General features: G+C 41.3%; 1 protein-coding gene across 6 annotated transcripts in view; it reads right to left on the minus strand.

The window, feature by feature from the left end:
- The window catches only part of LOC129697888 (anosmin-1), a 188,527-nt gene that overhangs the window by 141,623 nt on the left and 26,313 nt on the right, over nucleotides 1-20,591 (minus strand). For all 6 annotated transcript variants that reach the window (XM_055636603.1, XM_055636601.1, XM_055636605.1 and 3 more), the window contains exon 2: nucleotides 18,746-18,793. In XM_055636603.1, coding sequence (XP_055492578.1) covers nucleotides 18,746-18,793 — 48 coding nt within the window. The remainder of the gene's footprint in view (nucleotides 1-18,745; nucleotides 18,794-20,591) is intronic.

Consider the following 20,591-nt stretch of genomic DNA (forward strand, 5'->3'; position numbering starts at 1 on the left):
GAGATACAGAGCGGAAATAGGCCCCTCGGCCCACACCGACTAGCCATCCCCAGACACTGGCACTGCCCTACACACAATTTACAAATGTTACTGGTCAATTAACCTACAAACCTGCACGTCTTTGGAGTGTGAGAGGAAACCGGAGCTCCAGGAGAAAACCCACGCGGTCACGGGGAGACCGTACAGACAGACTGAAAGCTACTACACTACCCTGTACAGACAGGACAGGATTGAACACGGGTCTCTGAGGCTGGGAGAGCTATAAGGCACCAAATCTAATGCTGCCCCACCGTGCCACCCACTCAACGATTGAAATGGATTGGAGACACAAGAAATGCTGGAATGTTAAGCAAAATACAAAGGACTGAAGAAGGATCTCTACCTGCAACGTCACCTATCCATGTTCACCAGGGATGCTCCTTGACCTACTGAGTTACTCCAGCACTTTGTGTCTTTTGTGTATTAACCGGTATCTATAGTTCTTTGTCTCTGCAGGAGGAACTCAGCAGGTCAGGCAGCATCTGTGGAGGGAATGGACAGGCGACGTTTTAGGCTGGGACCCCTCTTCAGACTGAAGTGAATTAACTGGTAACGGAAAAAACTCCACATAGACACCACAGAAAAATCATCACATTTTATTACAGCTTGACCTGAAATACAGAAAACACCAGGTTGTTTAAGAAGGAACTGCAGATGCTGGAAAATCGAAGGTACACAAAAATGCTGGAGAAACTCAGCGGGTGCAGCAACATCTACGGAGCAAAAGGAAATAGGCAACGTTTCCTATTTCCTTCGCTCTATAGATGCAACTGCACCTGCTGAGTTTCTCCAGCATTTTTGTGTACCTACAGAAAACATCAAATGTTTTAATGACGTATTGGGGATATATGTGCATTCATGGGTTGAATAGATCCCTCCTATGTTGCATCATTCTATTTACACATGTGTGCATTTCCCCTGACAGTTTCCTGTGTCTGTGTCCCGATTCATTACATTGTCCCTATTATATGTACTGATTCATATTATGTACCCGGATGAGAAGGTCTTGTTATTAACAATTCTTCCTCAACTTCCCATGTGTGGTGTGCAAGCCAAGGTATCTCTCTCAGGTAAGACACTCGCTCTCCTTCTTCTAGGTGAGTTGTTTGGGGCTAATGAAGAGAAAGGCCAAAGACCCATCATGTCAGAGAATGGAAACAATTATCTAATACTTTGCAATGCAGGGCCCGAATCATCTGCAGAACACTCTTCCACTGGGCATTTCCAAGATGGATAAACAAACTTTATTTAAGCAAGACAAAAGGGATTACATGCTGCAATTGTTACAAATTATTCTCTCCAATGGCTACAAAGGGAATCTTACAACTGACAGAAAAGTTGACCCTCAAGTTCCTATTAAATCTTTCCCACCTCACCTTAAACCGATGTCTTCTGGCTCTTCATCCCCCTACTCTAGGTAAAAGACAGTGCATTTACCCTAACTATTCCCCCCATGATCTTCTACACCTCAATAAGATAGTACCTCATTCTCCTCCACTCCAAGGAATAAAGCTATGGCCTGCTCAACCTCTCCCTATAGCTCCGACCCACAAGTCCTGACAACATCCTCATAAATCCTCAGCTTAACAACATCTTTCCCATTACAGGGTGACACAATACTCCTAATGTGGCCTCACCAATATCTTGTACAACTGTAACATAACCTCCCAACTTCTATACTCACAACTCTGACTGATGAAGGCCAATGTGCCAAAAGCCCTTGTGATCACCTGTGTCTATTTTGACTACTTGTGATGCCACTTATGTACCTGCACACCTAGATCCCTCTGCTCTACAACACTCCCCAGACCCTGCCATTCACTGTGAAGATCCTGCCCTGGTTTGACTTCCCAAAATGTAACACATCTCACTTCCCTCTATTAAACTCCATAAACCATTCCTTAGCCCAACTGATCATAAGTTCATAAATTATCTGTGCTGTCTACGATGTCACCCACCTTCGTGTCATCTGCAAACTTGTTAATCATACTTTGTACATTCTCATCCAAATCTCTTCCTGTTTTAAATTGATGGTACACATACATTACAATTGAAGTGCAAGCATTGAGGGCAGCACAGTGGTAACCACTGGTAGAGCCGTTGTCTCACAGCACCAGGGACTTGGGTTTGATCCTGACCTCATGTACTGTCTGTGTGGAGTTTGTACATTCTGCCAGTGATGGTGTGGGTTGCCTTCGGGTGCTCCGGTTTCCTCGCACATCCCAAAGACGTGCGGGTTTGTAGGTTCATTGCAAATTGTCTCTAGAGTATAAACAGATAGTGGGAATGCATAGACCTAGTGTGAACGGGTGATCAATGGTCAGCGTGGACACGGTGGGCCAAGAAGCCTGTTTCCATGCTGTATCTCTAAACTAAAACTAAACTGGAATAGTTCCAGTGCACCTCAAGACTCCAGCAGCAATTTACTGATAACACATAGAGTAAGCCGAAAGAAGTTTGGCATCCATACTGCTGAATACCACAGTCACCTTCCCAGCAATGGTCACAAAAAGAAAGGGAAATAAAAGGGCCAAAGTTGACCAAAACTGACAGGGATGGAGCGATTCAGATTTGGCAGATGTAATCATAAAAAGTCACGCCAACTCTAGTACCTAATCCTTGGGGAATCGATGAGAATTTTAAATCAGCCAGCAGCACCTACACACTTGCCAAAGCATTCACTAATGGATGCCTCAAATTCTCTGCTTTCCTTTCAGGTCAAGGGGTAAAGATATGTCTCTGGAGGACTGTAAACATAACATGATCCAGAAACAGCTGCTCGGTTAACTAATTTGCTCACAGATCCCTTGACTGTTTAAGGTGATGCCTGAAGAGATATTAAGAGGGCATTAATGGTGCTACAGCCTTAATCTACGCCATTGACTTAGCCACCTGTGATTAAATGAATCACTCTCCAGTCTAATCTAATTAAAAACCTTGATTGTCACAGTCCTTTAGAGGCCACTGGTGGTAATATATTAAACTTAATGAAAGGATGACAATGGGCAATTCTAATCACCCTGATTTTATTGATGTTGCAGGGACAATCATTCTCTTATGGTAACAGGGTGGAAAATGTGTAAATACTTAAAATATTTAAAAGGGGAAGGAAAGTGAAGAGGGATTAAGGGGAAGGAAAGTGAAGAGGGATTAAGTTTAGTTTGGTTGTCTACTTGAAAATAGATGCCTCTGAAATGCCAGGACCTTTAAAAAAATTGGAACTTGTTACAATGCTGGAAGTCATGCTCAGTCTGTTTGGCTCTGCACATACAAGGCTAAACAGTCAGCTGCACAGGGAAATATAACTCACCAGAGCCTCAGTCAGACCAGTTACTTGAAAGGCTCATTTCTTAGAAGGTCGTCTGGGCCAAAATCTTAAGGAATTTTGTCTAGCTTTCAATGTTCACCGCAATTTATCCAAAACAGCTATTTAAAATTGACCTCAATAATATCTGGCTGCATGTTTCTTGAACAGTGAAGAGTGAAAGGTGTGGATAGAGTGGATGTGGAAAGGATGTTTCCACTCATGGGAGAGTCTAGGACTAGAGGTCATGGCCTCAGAATTAAAGGACGTTCCTTTGGGAAGGAGATGAGGAGGAATTTCCTTAGTCAGAGGGTGGTGAATCTGTGGAATTATTTGCCACAGAAGGCTGTGGAGGCCAAGTCAGTGGATATGTTTAAAGCAGAGATAGATAGATTCTTGATTAGTACAGGTGTCAGAGGTTATGGGGAGAAGGCAGGAGAATAGGATTAGGAGGGAGAGATAGATCAGCCATGATTGAATGACATAGATGATGTCATAGACATCGTACTCCAATCACTTATGACGTTATGACCTCACATCTGCACTTTAGTCTGTTTGAGCTGTTTTGACTATTTTACTGTTCTTTTTATAATCCATGTTCTCGGGGTATCTAAATCTAAATTTTATTAGTTATTTATGTTATGACATCGGATGGAAGCTGCATACCAAATCTCGTTGTGATTATGTGCAATGACAATAAAATATATTATTACTATTATTATTATTATTATTATTATTATGAACAGTTTGCCTAAATTCAGTCAACTTGTGTGCGGATTCCTAAGAACCTAGACATGGGATTTTCTGCTTGTACATCCTTTTGTACAGCAACACAGTGTCATCACGTTGATCCTCTTGCATCATGGTCACTGCGGTGACAGAGAGATTTTATGACTGAATCCTTGAATTGCCTGCTAATCATCTGATTTTCGGCAGACAAAGAGCTCAGGATTGAGAATCAAAAGCAGTTCCAAATGTGGTTCCCATTATAATCAATCAACTATTCCATGCACACATTGCCAGAGAAACCAAGCAGTAATATCTGGAAAAAATATTTTAATGATTGCTCTTTCATTTTTTTAAATCCTTTAGATCTTTCCTTCCTCCTTAACGAATTCCATGAGATCAATAAACCTCAGAGCAAATGTTTGAAGCTATACATACAATATATTTGACTTGATTCCACCTTATAATTTTTGGAGTAAGCATAAAAATTGTTCATAAGTTGTACAACTTGATAGGCCATTCAATCACAGCCTATCTGTCTTTCCCTCTTAACCCCATTCTCCAGCCTTCTTTCCATAACTCCTGACTCATCAAGAAAATGTCAATCTCAGCCTTAAATATATCCATTGACTTGGCCACCACATCCGTCTGTGGCAATGGATTCCACGGATTCACCACCCTCTGACTTAAGAAATTCCTTCTCATCTCCTTTCTAACGGTACGTCCTTTTATTCTGAGACTATGACCTCTAGTACTAGACTCTCGCCTTTGGTGGATAATTTTCAAAAAAGATATATTCGTATTTTATCAAGTAAGTAAATCCCCTGAATTTTTCCCGCTAGTCACATGAACAATAAACTTCAGATATGCTGTAGATGTGTCCATCCAGAGATTAGCAACAGGTGCTGTTATATTAACAGACAATTAAACAGACTTATCTAATCTTACATTGGAATTTATGCAAATATAATATCTCCAAGTTTGCTGATGACATAAAACTAGTGTGAGTAGGGAGGAGGATGTCAAGAGGCTTCAAGTGACAGACACAAGCTGACTGCACTTGTCAGGAACATGGCAGGAACGTGGCAAATACAATATGATGTGGGGAAATGTGAAATTATCTAGTGTAGTCCACAAAGCAGGAAAGTAAAGAAAGTAATTTTTGAAATTATGATATTTAGCAGGAAGCTTGATACCCTCTACACATGTCATTAAAAGACATGCAGGTACCACAATTGATTAGAAAGCCAATTGCTACAGGGCCTTGATTACGGGAGGGTTTGAGTATAGGAATAAAGGTGTCTTAATTTCAAAAACATAGGGCATAATGGCATATAATTATATGAGGCCATACCTGTAGTACAGCATATAGTTTTAATTTATTTCCCTAAAAAAAGGATATATACGCCTGAAAGGGAGTGGAGGGAAGATGTACTAGACTGATTCCAGGAATGATGGCATTTGCCACATGAGGAGAGATTTAGTAGACTAGTTGTATACTCTCTCAAGTTTAGAAGAATAAGACAAGTTCTCATTGAAACATGTAAAATACTCATGGGGCTCAGGCGGCTTGATAAAGGAAGAATGCTTCAACTGACTCTAGAACCAGAGGTCACAGTGGTAGTATAAAGGGTGCACCTTTAAAGACTGAGAGGAGGAGAGGTTTCTTCATGTAGAGGGCAGTGAATGTTTTGAATCCTCTACCTCGGGGGGAGGAGCTGGAGGCTCAGTAACTGAGTTCATTCAAAGCAGACATGAATAGAATTGTGAATATTAACTGAATCAAGGGATGTCAGATTACTGCAGGAAAATAGTGTCGAGAGGGAATATCGGTCGTGATCAGACGGGGACAGGCAGGTGGGAAGGTATGAGAGAACCAGCTAATCCGTGGAGTGGGTGGTCACTGCAGAGAACAGGAGGGGTGGGGAGGGAACAATGTGACTGACAGAAATGATGAAGGATGATCCGCTGGATGCAGAGGATGGTGGGGTGAAAAGTGAGGACCGAGGGACCTCTATCTCTGTTCGGTCTGGGGAGAAAGGATTTTAAGAAGTGCAGGAAGTGGAGGCAATGTAAGGGAAGGCTCCATCAAACATAGTAGAGGACATGCCATGTTTCCTGATTAAAAAATGGGACATTTCAGATGTCCTAGATTGGAACCCCAACATGTGAATAAAAGTGGCTGAGACAGAAATACTGAGGAAAAGGAATGTCTTCCTTATGATGAGTGAAGAGTGGAAAGGATTGGGGATGTGCAAACATTGGGGATGGAAGGGGGGAAAGGAGTCAGTCTACCCCACGACAGAAGGGGGAGGAGTTGTACAATTTGATAGCCACAGGGAAGAAGGATCTCCTGTGGCGTTTTGTACTCCATCTTGGTGGAATTAGTCTGTGGCTGAAAATACTCCTCAGGTTGACTAGTGTGTCATGGAGGGGGTGAGCTGTATTGTCCAAGATGCTCTGCAGTTTGAGGAGCATCCTCCCCTCCAAGGCCATCTCCAGTGAATCCAATTCCACCCTCGGATGGAGCCAGCCTTCCTGATGAGTTTGTTAATCCTATTGGCGTCCGCAGCCTTCGCCCTGCTGCCACAACACACAACAGTGAACAAGATGGCACTGGCTACCACCGATTGGTAGAACATCTGCAGCATCTTACTGCAGATGTTGAAGGAGCGGAGCCTTCTCAAAAACCACAGCCAGCTGTGCCACGTCTTGTACAGGGCCTCAGCGTTCCTGGACCAGTCCAGTTTACTGTCCAGGTACACTCCAAGGTATTTGTAATCCCTGGTAAACTGCACATCCACACCATTGGTTGAGACAGGGGACAGGGCTGTTCCTCTCCACCTAAAGTCTACCACTAACTCCTTAGTCTTGTTGTTGTTGTGCTGCAGGTGATTCAGCCCACACCACTCAACAAAGCCGTTGATTACACCTCTATATTCAGCTTGCCTCCCCTCATTGATGCAGCCCACAATTGCAGTCATCTGAGAATCTCTGCAGGTGGCAAAAGTCCAAGTTATATTGAGTTACCTCCTAGTTACACTACCAGGTCAGTAAAGGGATATAGACGGGCTAAGTGATCAGCAAGGTGATTAGCACAGTTAATGCTGAAAAATACAGTGTTATTCATTTTGTATAATGATTATTTTTAAATTATTTAAATATTGAGTAAATGTAAGTGAACAGTGTAATCTGGAAGAGCAGGTGCACAACATACAGAAAAATAATATTAGTATAGGAAATAATTAGAAATACATCTTCAGCTTTATATAATGACAATGAAGTTACTGCAGTTGTAGAGGGTTTTGACATGACATGCTTGAAATATTGAGTGCATGTTAATCATCTAAGAACTACAATGGAAATGAGTCATCCTCAAACCCTTGGGACTATATAAGAAGATTGAGTGCAGTTATGTTATCTCTACCTATGGACTCACAACCTTCCTTTTCAATCCAGCCAGTGTATATTCACTAGATTTAGATGACAGTGATGCCCTATGATTAGAGATTGAGCTGAATGGGGTCTATAGTCACTGGAGTCATGTTAAATGAGAGATGGTCTCAGTGACGGGTGAGAGTGATTGATGTATCTAACACTGACCGGGTGTTTCCAAGGCTGGAATGTGTAGAGTTAGTTGTGTGGGAAAAGTGGTCAGCCATTTAGGGCTGAGCCGATGAGAAATGTCTTCACTCAGAAGGCTGTGAATCTTTAGAATTCTCTGCATTCAAAGGGCATGGATGGTTGGTCACTTAGTATGTTTATGGGTGGGACTAACAAACTGGGATAATAAGGGAATGAAGGCATGTAAAGAATTAAGTTGAAAGCAGTCGTCAGATAGAGGGTGATATGATCATAATGAATGGCAAAGCAAATTAATATTTCTGTTCATATTTTTTATGTTTTTGAACCTGGAAGTTAAAAATATAGTGCATGAATCAGCCCAGCTTATTAGACAAGGTCAGTAGGCCTAATAGGCGATCAGGAAATTGTGAAAGGAGCGAATTAAAAGTCCGTAGATCAAATGAAAAAGTGTATTTGCAAATAATTCAACCCGAGTTGTTTGATATCACAAGTATTCAGAAGACCAATGCGTAAACAGCAAAAAACTTAGCAGTGTAGGTTTCTAAGAAGGAGGTTCTGCTCCCAGGATCGCATTGTTAAATAAAAGTGAGCTTCACCTAACGGAACACAGAAAAGACGCAGTTATTCTAAACACACTTCCTTTATCTGGTATTGTGCCTTTGTATCAATGAGTGAAAGCATCCGTCAATATTCTATGTAATGACAAGAGGCTGTCTTGGATGTAATAGCAGAAATTAGCATGCGAATAACCTATCTTTTATTCATAAATATATACATAAATAAAACATGTACGTCAATGGCTGTCAAAATTTAAACTTTGCATCATCTGCATATAAACTTTTTGCAGAAATACTGCTTGATCGTTTTAATCAATTATCCCATGTTATAAGCCTAACATTTATATTGCATGTTGTTGCATGCCAATAATTTTCAAATTGCTTGTATTCAATCTCCATTTTAACAATAATCTAAATTATTCAGTGGCAGCGTGTTTAACACAACAATAACAAAACATTTAATCTAGTCAATAAATCTGGGCAGATGGATTGTGCATTACTTATTCTCACTGAGAAATGAATTATTTTCTGAATGTGACAGTGATGGAAAGCTGGTTAATCACCTCTGCCCCAGAAATAACAGTCAGAGATGGACAGTGTTTTGCCCATTTGTTACTCGAGCAGGCAGCTGCCATTCAGAATCCTCCCCTTGACTGGACTAACACTGACAGAGTTTCACAGCCATAACTGATGGGTTCAATTGGCAGTGTTGTTGCTGCTCTGCATTCCATACAAATTGGAGATCTTGCAGTTGACGAACAGTAGCTCTTCTACCAAATATAGTTTAGTCTACTTCACACTATCAGCAACTTGTTAGCACAACAGAGATTATAACTGCTGTGGCACAAAGTTTCTGAGGAATGTTTAAAGAAAAATGCCTTGTCTGAAATGTGGGAAAATTTTCTCAAATTTACTCAAACCCTCCTGTAATCAAGGCCCTAGATGATACCAAGCCTTTGATAAAAGGTTAAAAAAAAGTTAGTTTAGTTTCATTTATAAATACAGTACGGAAACAGGCCCTTTGACCGCATCGACCAGCACTTTGTAGTGTGGGAGGAAACTGAAGATCTCGGAGAAAACCCACACGGGGAGAATGTACAAACTCCGTACAGACACCAGCTGTAGTCGAGATCGAACCCGGGTTGTTCCCCTTGTGACCACATGGGTTTTCTCCAGGTGCTCCAGTCTCCTTCCACATCTCAAAGACATGCATGTTTGAAGGTTAATTGGCCTCTGTAAACTGCCTCTCGTGTGTTGGGAGTGGATGCAAAAGTGAGACAACGTTGAATTAGTGAGAATGGGTGTTCGATGGTAGGGATGGATTTGGCGGGCCGAAGGGCCTGTTTCCAAGCAGTATTTTGAAACTAAACTATACATAACTCAGGTTCTTCAAATGTTTAAAACATAATGATCAACCAGATACAATGAATATTGTAAAAGCTTGTGGGTTTTTTTGAGTGCAGCCTCAACACCCTACATTTGGTATCCACTTTGATTAAAGGTGATTAGGGAAGGAGTGGTGGTGATTAACAAAGGGTCAAAGTCACAGTTCATGGCCAGGGCAATTGAAACTATATTGTGCATTAAACATTAGATCCTTCTGGCTAAGCGGGAAAAGCATAAGCGAGGAATGTCAAGTTATTTGGTTAACAATATCCACAAGAATAAATAATATTCTTAAAGTTTTAAAATCCTGTTCTATCGCCAAATAAAGTGTAATATATGATCCCAATACAGAAGCGGAACTAGGAAGCTGAGCATCTAATTATTATGGCCTGGGATAAATTAGTTCAGTGGATGATTATTAGATTGTACATTTGATGTCAGGATATTTTCCAAAAAATGCAAGAGCATATTACATGTCTGGTTAATCATTCTGGTTTCAACTAATTAGAAGAATCAGTGATGCTTCAAGATACTTCAGTACAAGATCCCTTCATGTGGAAATCTCAGCCACAAGGTTCAATCTGATTGTGTGAACCTTCCGCAACCTGCACTTAGTCCACAAAATCAAATAATGACTATGTAAAGCTTTCGATAAATTTTAATCATTCTCGGCTGCAAATACTTAAAACGCATTTATCATTCCGCTAGTATAAAACAAGACAAACAAATGAAAATAATAACATCATGACTGTTATTAATATAGAATATATTCAATTTGCAGTTATTAATAAAGTCATGCAATGAAGTAGCTGGCACACATAACAGTCTTAGAATCCCTGTGTTAAATCGTTAGCTGGGTGCTTTGCAGGCCATCATTGAAAGTGTCTCCACTACTGGGAAACACCTCTCCATATGCTAAGGCAACTATAAATTTGGGAGCTGTAATATTTTTTGATGACTGAAAATGTAATTACTTCACTTCTCTGCTGCCTTTATGCATGAAGGTGAGGTTTGCTCATCGGGAATTACAGAAAAATTACTAAATTGCAAATTTGCAAATTGATCAGTGGTCAAAAGAAAATGGGTGACTTGAGGAAATATGAAGAATAGACAGCCTGCCACCTGCCTTCATAACATATTTTATGTGTCTAACAGTCTTTAGAATCTGCCCTGGTGGCAACATTTGAAAACAATCCCACATTTATCATAGCATCATATTTCTCTCCGTGTACAACCGAGTAATACCATCTCTAATGGAATTGTTCAGTTAATCACATTTCTATATTTGTTTCCCTTCTGCTTTATCAGGATTGCAGTTTATGTTGACAACAATCCGTAAAAAAGGGTGGTGAATCTGTGAAATTCTTCACGACAGAAGACTGTGGAGGCAGAGTCAGTGGGTCTATTAACATAGAAACATAGAAACATAGAAAATAGGTGCAGGAGTAGGTCATTCGGCCATTCGAGCCTGCACCGCCATTCAATATGATCATAGCTGATCATCCAACTCAGTATCCTGTACCTGCCGTCTCTCCATACCCCCTGATCCCTTTAGCCACATGGGCCACATCTAACTCCCTCTTAAATATAGCCAATGATCTGGCCTCAACTACCTTCTGTAGCAGAGAATTCCGGAGATTCACGACTCTCTGTGTGAAAAATGTTTTTCTCATCTCGGTCCTAAAGGATTTCCTTCTTATCCTTAAACTGTGACCCCCTAGCAAAAGCAGAGATAGATTGATTCATGATTAGTATGGGTTTCAGAGGTTATGGGGAGAAGGCAGGAGAATGGGGTTAGGAGGGAGAGATAGATCAGCCACGATTGAATGGCGGAGTAGACTTGATGGACCGAATGGCCTAATTCTACTCCTATCACTCATGATCTTATGAAATGATGATTTAACAATGGCTCACCAACCTCTGGTCTACTGAGGTCAACACAGTTGGTATTGTTTGTACTTTAGTCAAAGTGTAAACAATGTGCTCTTCAGGGATATTTGTTAAGATATGTTTCGGAATTCAGGACTTCAATTCTTCAGCTTTGAGTCAAATTAAAGATTCAACAATGTTTAAATAACAATGTGGGATTCTAATCAAAGACAACACAAATATATCATAACGCTCTTCACTACAACAGACTCTTTCCTCAGCAATAACCTACAACCTAAGGTGTTACATTTTCAACCACCTGTCTGACTATATCTATGAGAAAGTATGAAATAAATATGTTCCAACACTATGACAAGTACATGCAGCAATTACACACCAACATAATCTCTTTCAATAAGTTCATGTTCATAGTGATAGGAGCAGAATTAGGCCATTAGGCCCATCGTCTGTTCCGCCATTCAATCATGGCTGATCTATCTCTCCCTCCTAACCCCATTCACCTGCCTTCTAGATAACCCCTAACCTGTAAGACCCATCATTATTTATCTGGCCTCTGTACTCCACAATTTGAGACTGATGTCCAAAGAAAAATCACAAGAAATTTAAAGTGCATCTCCTTGTAAAGACATCCTTTTTATAAAGGCAGACCTCTGATTTTACTCTCCCACTATTTTGATTTCACCATGTAGAAATTACAGCTGGGATTCATAAATAATCCCGAATCTTCAGGGCACAATAAGGTTTGGCACACAGCAATGGCATGTCAATGAAAGTAGTCATGTTTAGTATTTTGTTGCATATCCTTTGTATGCAATGACTACTTGAAGTCTGTGATTCATGAACATCACCAGTTGCTGGGTGTCTTCTCTGGTGATGCTCTGCCAGGCCTGTATTGCAATCATCTTTAGCTTATGCTTGTTTTGGGGGATAGTCCCCTTCAGTTTTCCTCTTCAGCATTTAAAAGGTATGCTCAATTGGGTTCATAGAAACATAGACATTAGGTGCAGGAGTAGGCCATATATTCCATTCGAGCCTGCACCGACATATTCAATATGATGTTTGGCAGATCATCCAACCCAGCTCCAAAAAGTAAATGAACAGAGAAAGAGTACAGAGGATTTTACTAGAATCTTTGGTGCCTGGGTTTCATAAGTAATGACTAAGTTAAAGATTCGATAGGTTGCAAAATAACTGCGAAAAGCATTAACACAGATTTCCCTTGCCCTTTCTTAACAGTTTCAGCACAATTTTAAGGGGGGACTTGATACAATGGTCTTTAAAAGATGAGTGGGATAGACAGAGTGATGTGGACACCCAGCATTTTTTATTTGCCTTTGTAGAATAGGGAAGATGTAAAAGAAAAACAAGAGTTTACAGTGACTTCAGATTTTAATAGGGACAGATGTTTAAGGGTTTTGATTTGACCGGGGAACTTCTTTTATACATAATAGAGTGGTAGCGGTGGCACACAGCAATGGCATGTAAATGAAAGTTCCAGTTTAGTATTTGTTGTGGCTTTGCATGCAATTCTGTTGAAGTATGCATTTAAAAATAAATTGGATAGGCATATGGATGAGAAGCCTGTATGGAGGGTTATGGCTTGTTTTGGGGGCAGTCCCCTTCAGGTGGGACTCAGCATAAAAAATGTTCAATTCGGCATAGGACTTGTAGGGCCGAGAGGCCATTGGCCATTCGTTTCTGTGCTGTAATTCAATATGATCATGGTTATATCCAACTCAGTATCCCGTACCTGCCTTCTCTCCATACCCCCTCATCCCCTTAGCCACAAGGGCCACATCTAACTCCCTCTTAAATATAGCCAATGACCTAGCCTCAACTACCCTCTGTGGCAGAGAGTTCCAGAGATTCACCACTCTCTGTGTGAAAAATGTTTTTCTCATCTCGGTTTTAAAGAATTTCCCCCTTATCCTTAAGCTGTGACCCCTAGTCCTGGACTTCCCCAACATCGGGAACAATCTTCCTGCATCTAGCCTGTCCAACCCCTTAAGAATTTTGTAAGTTTCTATAAGATCCCCTCTCAATCTCCTAAATTCTAGAGAGTATAAACCAAGTCTATCCAGTCTTTCTTCATAAGACAGTCCTGACATCCCATGAATCAGTCTGGTGAACCTTCTCTGCACTCCCTCTATGGCAATAATGTCCTTCCTCAGATTTTGAGACCAAAACTGTACGCAATACTCCAGGTGTGGTCTCACCAAGACCCTGTACAACTGCAGTAGAACCTCCCTGCTCCTATACTCAAATCCTTTTGCTATGAAAGCTAACATACCATTCGCTTTCTTCACTGCCTGCTGCACCTGCATGCCTACTTTCAATGATGGTCTCAGGTCTCGCTGCATCCCCTTTTCCTAATCGGCCACCATTTAGATAATAGTCTGCTTTCCTGTTTTTGCCACCAAAATGGATAACCTCACATTTATCCACATTATACTGCATCTGCCAAACATTTGCCCACTCACCCAGCCTATCCAAGTCACCTTGCAGTCTCCTAGCATCCTCCTCACAGCTAACACTGCCCCCCAGCTTAGTGTCATCCACAAACTTGGAGATATTGCCTTCAATTCCCTCATCCAGATCATTAATATATATTGTAAATAGCTGGGGTCCCAGCACTGAGCCTTGCGGTACCCCACTAATCACTGCCCGCCATTGTGAAAAGGACCCGTTTACTCCTACTCTTTGCTTCCTGTTTGCCAGCCAGTTCTCTATCCACATCAATACTGAACCCCCAATGCCGTGTGCCGGGTTCAGATCGGGTAATTGACTTTGCCACTCAAGAATTTACCATTTTTTATCTTTGAAAAACGTCTTTGTTGCTTTAGCAGTAAGCTTGGGATCATTGTGTTTAAGAATGAACTGCAGATGCTGGAAAATCAAAGGTACACAAAAATGCTGGAGAAACTCAGCGGGTGCAGCAGCATCTCTGGAGCGAAGGAAATAGGCAATGTTTCGGGCAAAAACCCTTCTTCAGACTGATGGGGGTGGGGAGAAGAAAGGAAAAAAGGAGGAGGAGCCCAAGGGCTGAGGAAGGGGAGGAGACAGCAAGGGCTAACAAAATTGGGAGAATTCAATGTTCATGCCCGCAGATTGCAGACTCCCCAAGCGGAATATGAGGTGCTGTTCCTCCAATTTCCAGTGTTGCTCACTCTGGCCATGGAGGAGACCCAGGACAGAGAGGTCGGATACGGAATGGGAGGGGGAGTTGAAGTGCTGAGCCACCGGGAGGTCAGGTTGGTTATTGCGGACCAAGCAGAAGTTTTCGGCGAAACGATCGCCCAGCCTCCGCTTGGTCTCACTGATGTAGATCAGCTGACATCTAGAGCAGCGGATGCAATAGATGAGGTTGGAGGAGATGCAGGTGAACCTCTTGCTGTAGAATGAACCCCCGGCCAAAGAGTTTTGAGGCATTTGTTTGAACTTGAGCAGATAGGATGTGTCTATACACTTCAGTATTCATTATGCTACTACCATCAGCAGTTGTTTTATCAAGGAAGATAAGTAGGCCAGTACCTTCAGCAGCCGTACATGCCCAGGCCATAACACCTTACCACCGTGTTTCATAGATGGTGGTATGCTTTGGATCTTGGGCAGTCCCTTTTTTCTTCTATACTTTGCTCTTGCCATCACTCTGAAGAAGTTAATCTTCATTTCATCTGTCCACAAGACCTTTTTCCGGAACTGTGGTTGGTCTTTTAAGTACTTCTTGGCAAACTGTAACCTGGCCATCCTATTTTTGCAGCAAACCAGTGGTTTGCATCTTGCAGTGTAGCCTCTGTATTTCTGTTCATGAAGTCTTCTGCAGACAGTGGTCATTGACAAATCACACCGTTTGTGCAGGCTCGAAGGGCCGAATGGCCTACTCCTGCACCTATTTTCTATGTTTCTATGACTCCTGAAGAGTGTTTCTGATCTGTCGGACAGGTGTTTGGGGATTTTTTTTTATTACAGAGAGAATTCTTCTGTCATCAGCTGTGGAGGTCTTCCTCGGCCTGCCAGTCCCTTTGCGATTAGTAAGCTCACCAATGCTCTCTTTCTTCTTAATGATGTTCCAAACAGTTTGATTTTGGTAAGCCTAAGGTTTGGCTGATGTCTCTAACAGTTATATTCTTGTTTCTCGGTCTCATAATGGCTTCTTTGACATTCATTGACACAACTTTGGTCCTCATGTTGATAAACAGCAATAAAAGTTTCCAAAGGTGATGGAAAGACTGGAGGAAAGATTAGGTGATGAGGGCTCTCTTATACCTGCATTAAGGAGGCAATTAACCACACCTGAGCAATTACAAACGCCTGTGAAGCCATCTGTCCCAAACATTATGGGGTGGTGTGGGGAGAATGACTATGTATAAGCAAGCTGTAATTTCTACGTGGTGAAACCAAAATGTATAAAAATGGCCTTTAATAAAATCTGACAATGTGCACTTTAACCACATGTGATTCGTTTTTTTCCTTTTACAAATCTCAAATTGTGGAGTACAGAGGCAAATATATAAATGATGGGTCTTTGTCCCAAACATTATGGAGGGCACTGTATAAACATCAAAATATTTAAACAGGTTAACCATATAACCATATAACCATATAACAATTACAGCACGGAAACAGGCCATCTCGGCCCTACAAGTCCGTGCCGAACAAATTTTTTTCCCCTTAGTCCCACCTGCCTGCACTCGTACCATAGCCCTCCATTCCCTTCTCATCCATATGCCTATCCAATTTATTTTTAAATGATACCAATGAACCTGCCTCCACCACTTCCACTGGGAGCTCATTCCACACCGCTACCACTCTCTGAGTAAAGAAGTTCCCCCTCATATTACCCCTAAACTTCTGTCCCTTAATTCTGAAGTCAAACCATAGAAAAAGTGAAACAAATATCCATTGCTCCAATTTCTCTGTTTATATCATAACATAGGCAAACTGTCAAGCACGGTGACTGATTGTTAGCAAATCATTTTTGTCTACATACCCCTTAGCATTTTTGCATTTCATTCCCACAGTTTGTTGCAGTTCATGCATATTATTAAATTATAGCATTTTTTTCTAAATTAGATGAAAAGTTCATTTTCAGATAAATAAATTCTAGTGCAACCTAATGGGTGTGCTGGGTGGTTGAATAATGGGTCAGTCATGGGACCACCAACGCAAACTTCAATAACCCCCAAGGCCTTGTTACGAATGTACACTGCAGGTTTCATGGGATGAAAATGGGCCACCTGGGTGCAGACCCAAAGGGGACACTTACTCTAGTTAAAGCCTGAGCTCTGGAACCCAAGGTAGGATTGTCAATTGGAGAACTGGCTGAGGTAGGACTGATGGTGTGCGAGTTTAGAGTCTCCAACTGGGATTTGGGGGGACTGTGTGAATTAGAGAATCAAGGGAATGATTAGAGTGTCACAAAGCAAATACACTGGCTTCAGACTTTATAGATATAACATGGTCAGGAACCCAGGAAATTAAGAGGGAGGTCAGTGGACACGTGGAGGAGGGGGGAGGGTGGGAGGAGAGGGGGGGGGGTGGGGGGGGGGGGGGTGGGGGGGAGGGAAGTGTTGATACATGGGGAATGAGGGCACCATAGATTAAAGATAAAGATGGGACACTGCAGTGTGCTCCCAGGACAAGTTCTGTAATGGGAGTATTCCAATGGGAGCATGGCACTGGAAACTTGATGCTAGCCCGACACCAAAAGTATGGCACACATTGTCAAGTGCCAGCCAAATAAGCAGTGCGAGGCGAAACCACCTGGAATTACTGTCACGTTTTGCTCCACTGCAAGTCCATGTACAATCATGTAATGCTGAATTGAACACCGTTCTGTGAGCTAATTTGTGGCAGAGATCCATTAAATATATTGTGGAACTGCAGATACTGGTTAACAGCTGAAGATATACACAAAATGCTGAGTAACTCAGCGGGACGGCTAACATCTCTGGAGAGAAGGAATGGGTGACGTTTGGGGTCGAGACCCTTCTTCAGACTGAGAGTCAGGGGAGAGGGAGTCTTGAGATATAGAAGGGTAAGGTTATTTCCTTATCATCATCCGCTTTGATATGTCATTTTCACACACCCCTCTCTATCTATCTATATATACGTGTGTGTGTGTGTGTATGTGTGTGTGTGTGTGCATGTGTGTTTCAGCTTTCTGCCATATTATTTATATATATTGATATAATATGACAGAAAGCGGAATGAAATAATACATTCTTTACACTCAAGTACCAGGACTTCTCAAAGTGAAGAGGTGAGTTATTCAATCACACCTCCAGCAATGGTTGTCACGGATGTGCTTTGCTACACAACTGATAGGAAAACAAAGCTGACAGCTTGTCTTCACTCATTCTTCACAGCTTTGAGTGAAATAATCTTCTGAAGCTGGAGAAGGGTGATCTCCCCTTTGTATCTGTGTGAAAGGAACAATCCAGGCCTGCAGTTTTCAGTGTTATTCTGACCTTGGGCATTGCCTGCATATTGTCCCCTCTCACCAGGGGTTTTGAACGCAAGCTGACCAGGAAGATATAGGCTTTGTTACTGTGTGATCTATTGGGGTCAAAGAGTCAGCAAGGATCAGGACAATAGGTGGTAAACACTTTACTGAGTAAGTACCAGGCACAGAGGAACTGGCGTAGATCACTGCTGCTGCAGAAATCAATTCCAATCATTTGAATTGATAACCACTTCTTTTTAACCAATACATTATACATCTCAAAAATACCACAACGTATCCTGGTAACATTATTAGTTCAAAAAAACTATCAAAATTCATAGGTTACGAGGTTGTGGAAGCAGATTACACAGGCCAGCAATGTTTCACATTCAATCCCGGTGTATGTGGAGTTAGTTACTCAGACTGACCAACGATCACCATCTTTAGTTGTGGGTTTGAACCCACGACGTCTCTCACTCGAGCACATAAACCACTGACTTCTCCTGAGAAATGCAGCGGTTTAAATACTGGGTGAGATCAGACTGTCCTTTTCTGCTAGAGTCCGACAGCCTGGCCACAGTCATTACATCGGTACGCACATTTAAATGTTTGTCCGGGAGCTGGCTGCTCTTAAAGCCAACATCAGCAAAAGGGAGGAGGAGAAGGAGGAGGCGAGCCAATTTAGATTCAGCTGAATGTCTGTCTGGTTTGTGTGTTCTGCTCCTTTTAGTATTTAGCATTTGGGTGCAATTTAATATGGCAAATACTTACACGATACATCCTTTTTGTAATTCTTGTTTCTCATGCACTCACCTTTGAGCATTGCTTGTGATTTTGACACCAATTCAAAGACCCATTGTTCTGCGAATAAAAATGGAGAATTTGTTAAATCCTGCACGACTTTGTATCTCAAATCTATGACATACCCATTGTAATTACATGAATGTATGCAAAAACAAGAACATTGTTTCAATGACTGACAGTATCCTACACAAAGTACAAGCATTTACTTCGGTACAGTTCTTGCAAAGATTCCTATAACAGTTCTGCATACTAGTGGCAAGCTGGAGGTACTAGCTAAATGTTCTGCAAATAACATTGACATTGCAGAGTAATTTTGTTTCTCTCGTGTTGCTCTTGTCTCAAGGGTCTATCAAAACATTGAACAGACAGTACCCATAATTTTTCCATTGTAAATTGAGACCTGTGCCCTTCCAATGGCCTTATTACGTGATCCCGGTGAGTGAGGCTCCATATCAGGAGCGTGGAGGTGAGATGTTACCTTTAATTTTTATGTCATTTAGCAATGACGTATTCCCAGGGAAATTTCTCAAGTGTTCGCCTGCAGCTCTCACCGAATCGCATGACCAACAAAATCCTTGGCTTGCAACCTATCTGTGCTCAGCCAGAGCAGCAGGAGGGAGGGGGAGAGCAATATAATTAACCTCGGCAAGCCTACACCAGGCAGGAAGATGTCAAGTCAACCAACACAGAAAGAACAATTGTGTGAAACGAGCGGAGGAAAAATTGTGTTTATCTAAAAGCAGTCCAACAAGACATTCGGCAGGGAGACACAAAAGCCACTCAGCCTGATTACTGCTCAGTGATTCAGGATACTAAGTGTACAAACACTGATATCAGATTAACATACTATTGATCTTGGCTGGGATAACTCCCAGTGTCAAATAGTCTGTTTAAATGTGCCCTGTTTAAACCCGTAAATAAACCTGCACAAGTACCAAGCACAAGCAGCATTAGAGTCTTAGTTGACAGATCACTTTCGGGGGAGGGTTGGAACCTTTTTTTTAAAGATTAAAGAAGGTGCATTATGTTTTAAGTGGTTGTGAAGTGATCAAATGCTTTGAATCCATAATTGTCCATCATTCAAACCTTTTACGTAAAAGTTACATCAAATACTTAATTTTGTATTTACAACACAATTAAAATAACAGAAATGTCCCTAATGAGTCAATGCAGAGGTGCAGTAACAGCAAACCTAGATTGGTTGTAAATCTAATAAAGTCAAAATCTCAATAGCTCTGATGCAATGTGAATCTTTCCGCTCTCTGAAAAACATACTATAGATTATTTTAAATAACACCAAAATCTCAAAAATATATAAAACCAGCTAATAGTTTATTAATAAATAATTCTGCTAGCTTTGAGATGCATCTTTTTTTTTACATTTATTATTCTTGAGCCATAGAGTCATAGAGCGTGGAAACAGGCCCTTCGGTCCAACTTCCCCACACTGACCAGTGTGTCTCAGCTACACTAGTCCCACTTTACTTTGATTTATATTTTGTTTCACAGTGCAAAGATTCATCATCTCAGTGAGGAAGCATCATTTATGGGCTGGAATCAATTCTGACCTCTATTTCAAAATATGTAATTACCCAGAGAAAATTATACTATATAATAAAAGTTTTTAACTGAACCAAATTACAAACTTGCATTAATTGCTCACATTTCCTTTGCTGAAACATAGGTTTGTGTATTTTGATACCAATCACATCACATCCAGAAAGCACCGTCATAAAAGGTCAGAAAATATAAGAAAACAAACAAATGTGCAAGGATCAATCCTTTACGCCATTACAGTGGTATATACAGATTTTTTTTCTGCCAAATCAAATATTATATAAATCCTTGTCCAACA

Source organism: Leucoraja erinacea, chromosome 6 (genome assembly GCF_028641065.1).
Source record: "Leucoraja erinacea ecotype New England chromosome 6, Leri_hhj_1, whole genome shotgun sequence".
Lineage (NCBI taxonomy): Eukaryota > Metazoa > Chordata > Chondrichthyes > Rajiformes > Rajidae > Leucoraja > Leucoraja erinaceus.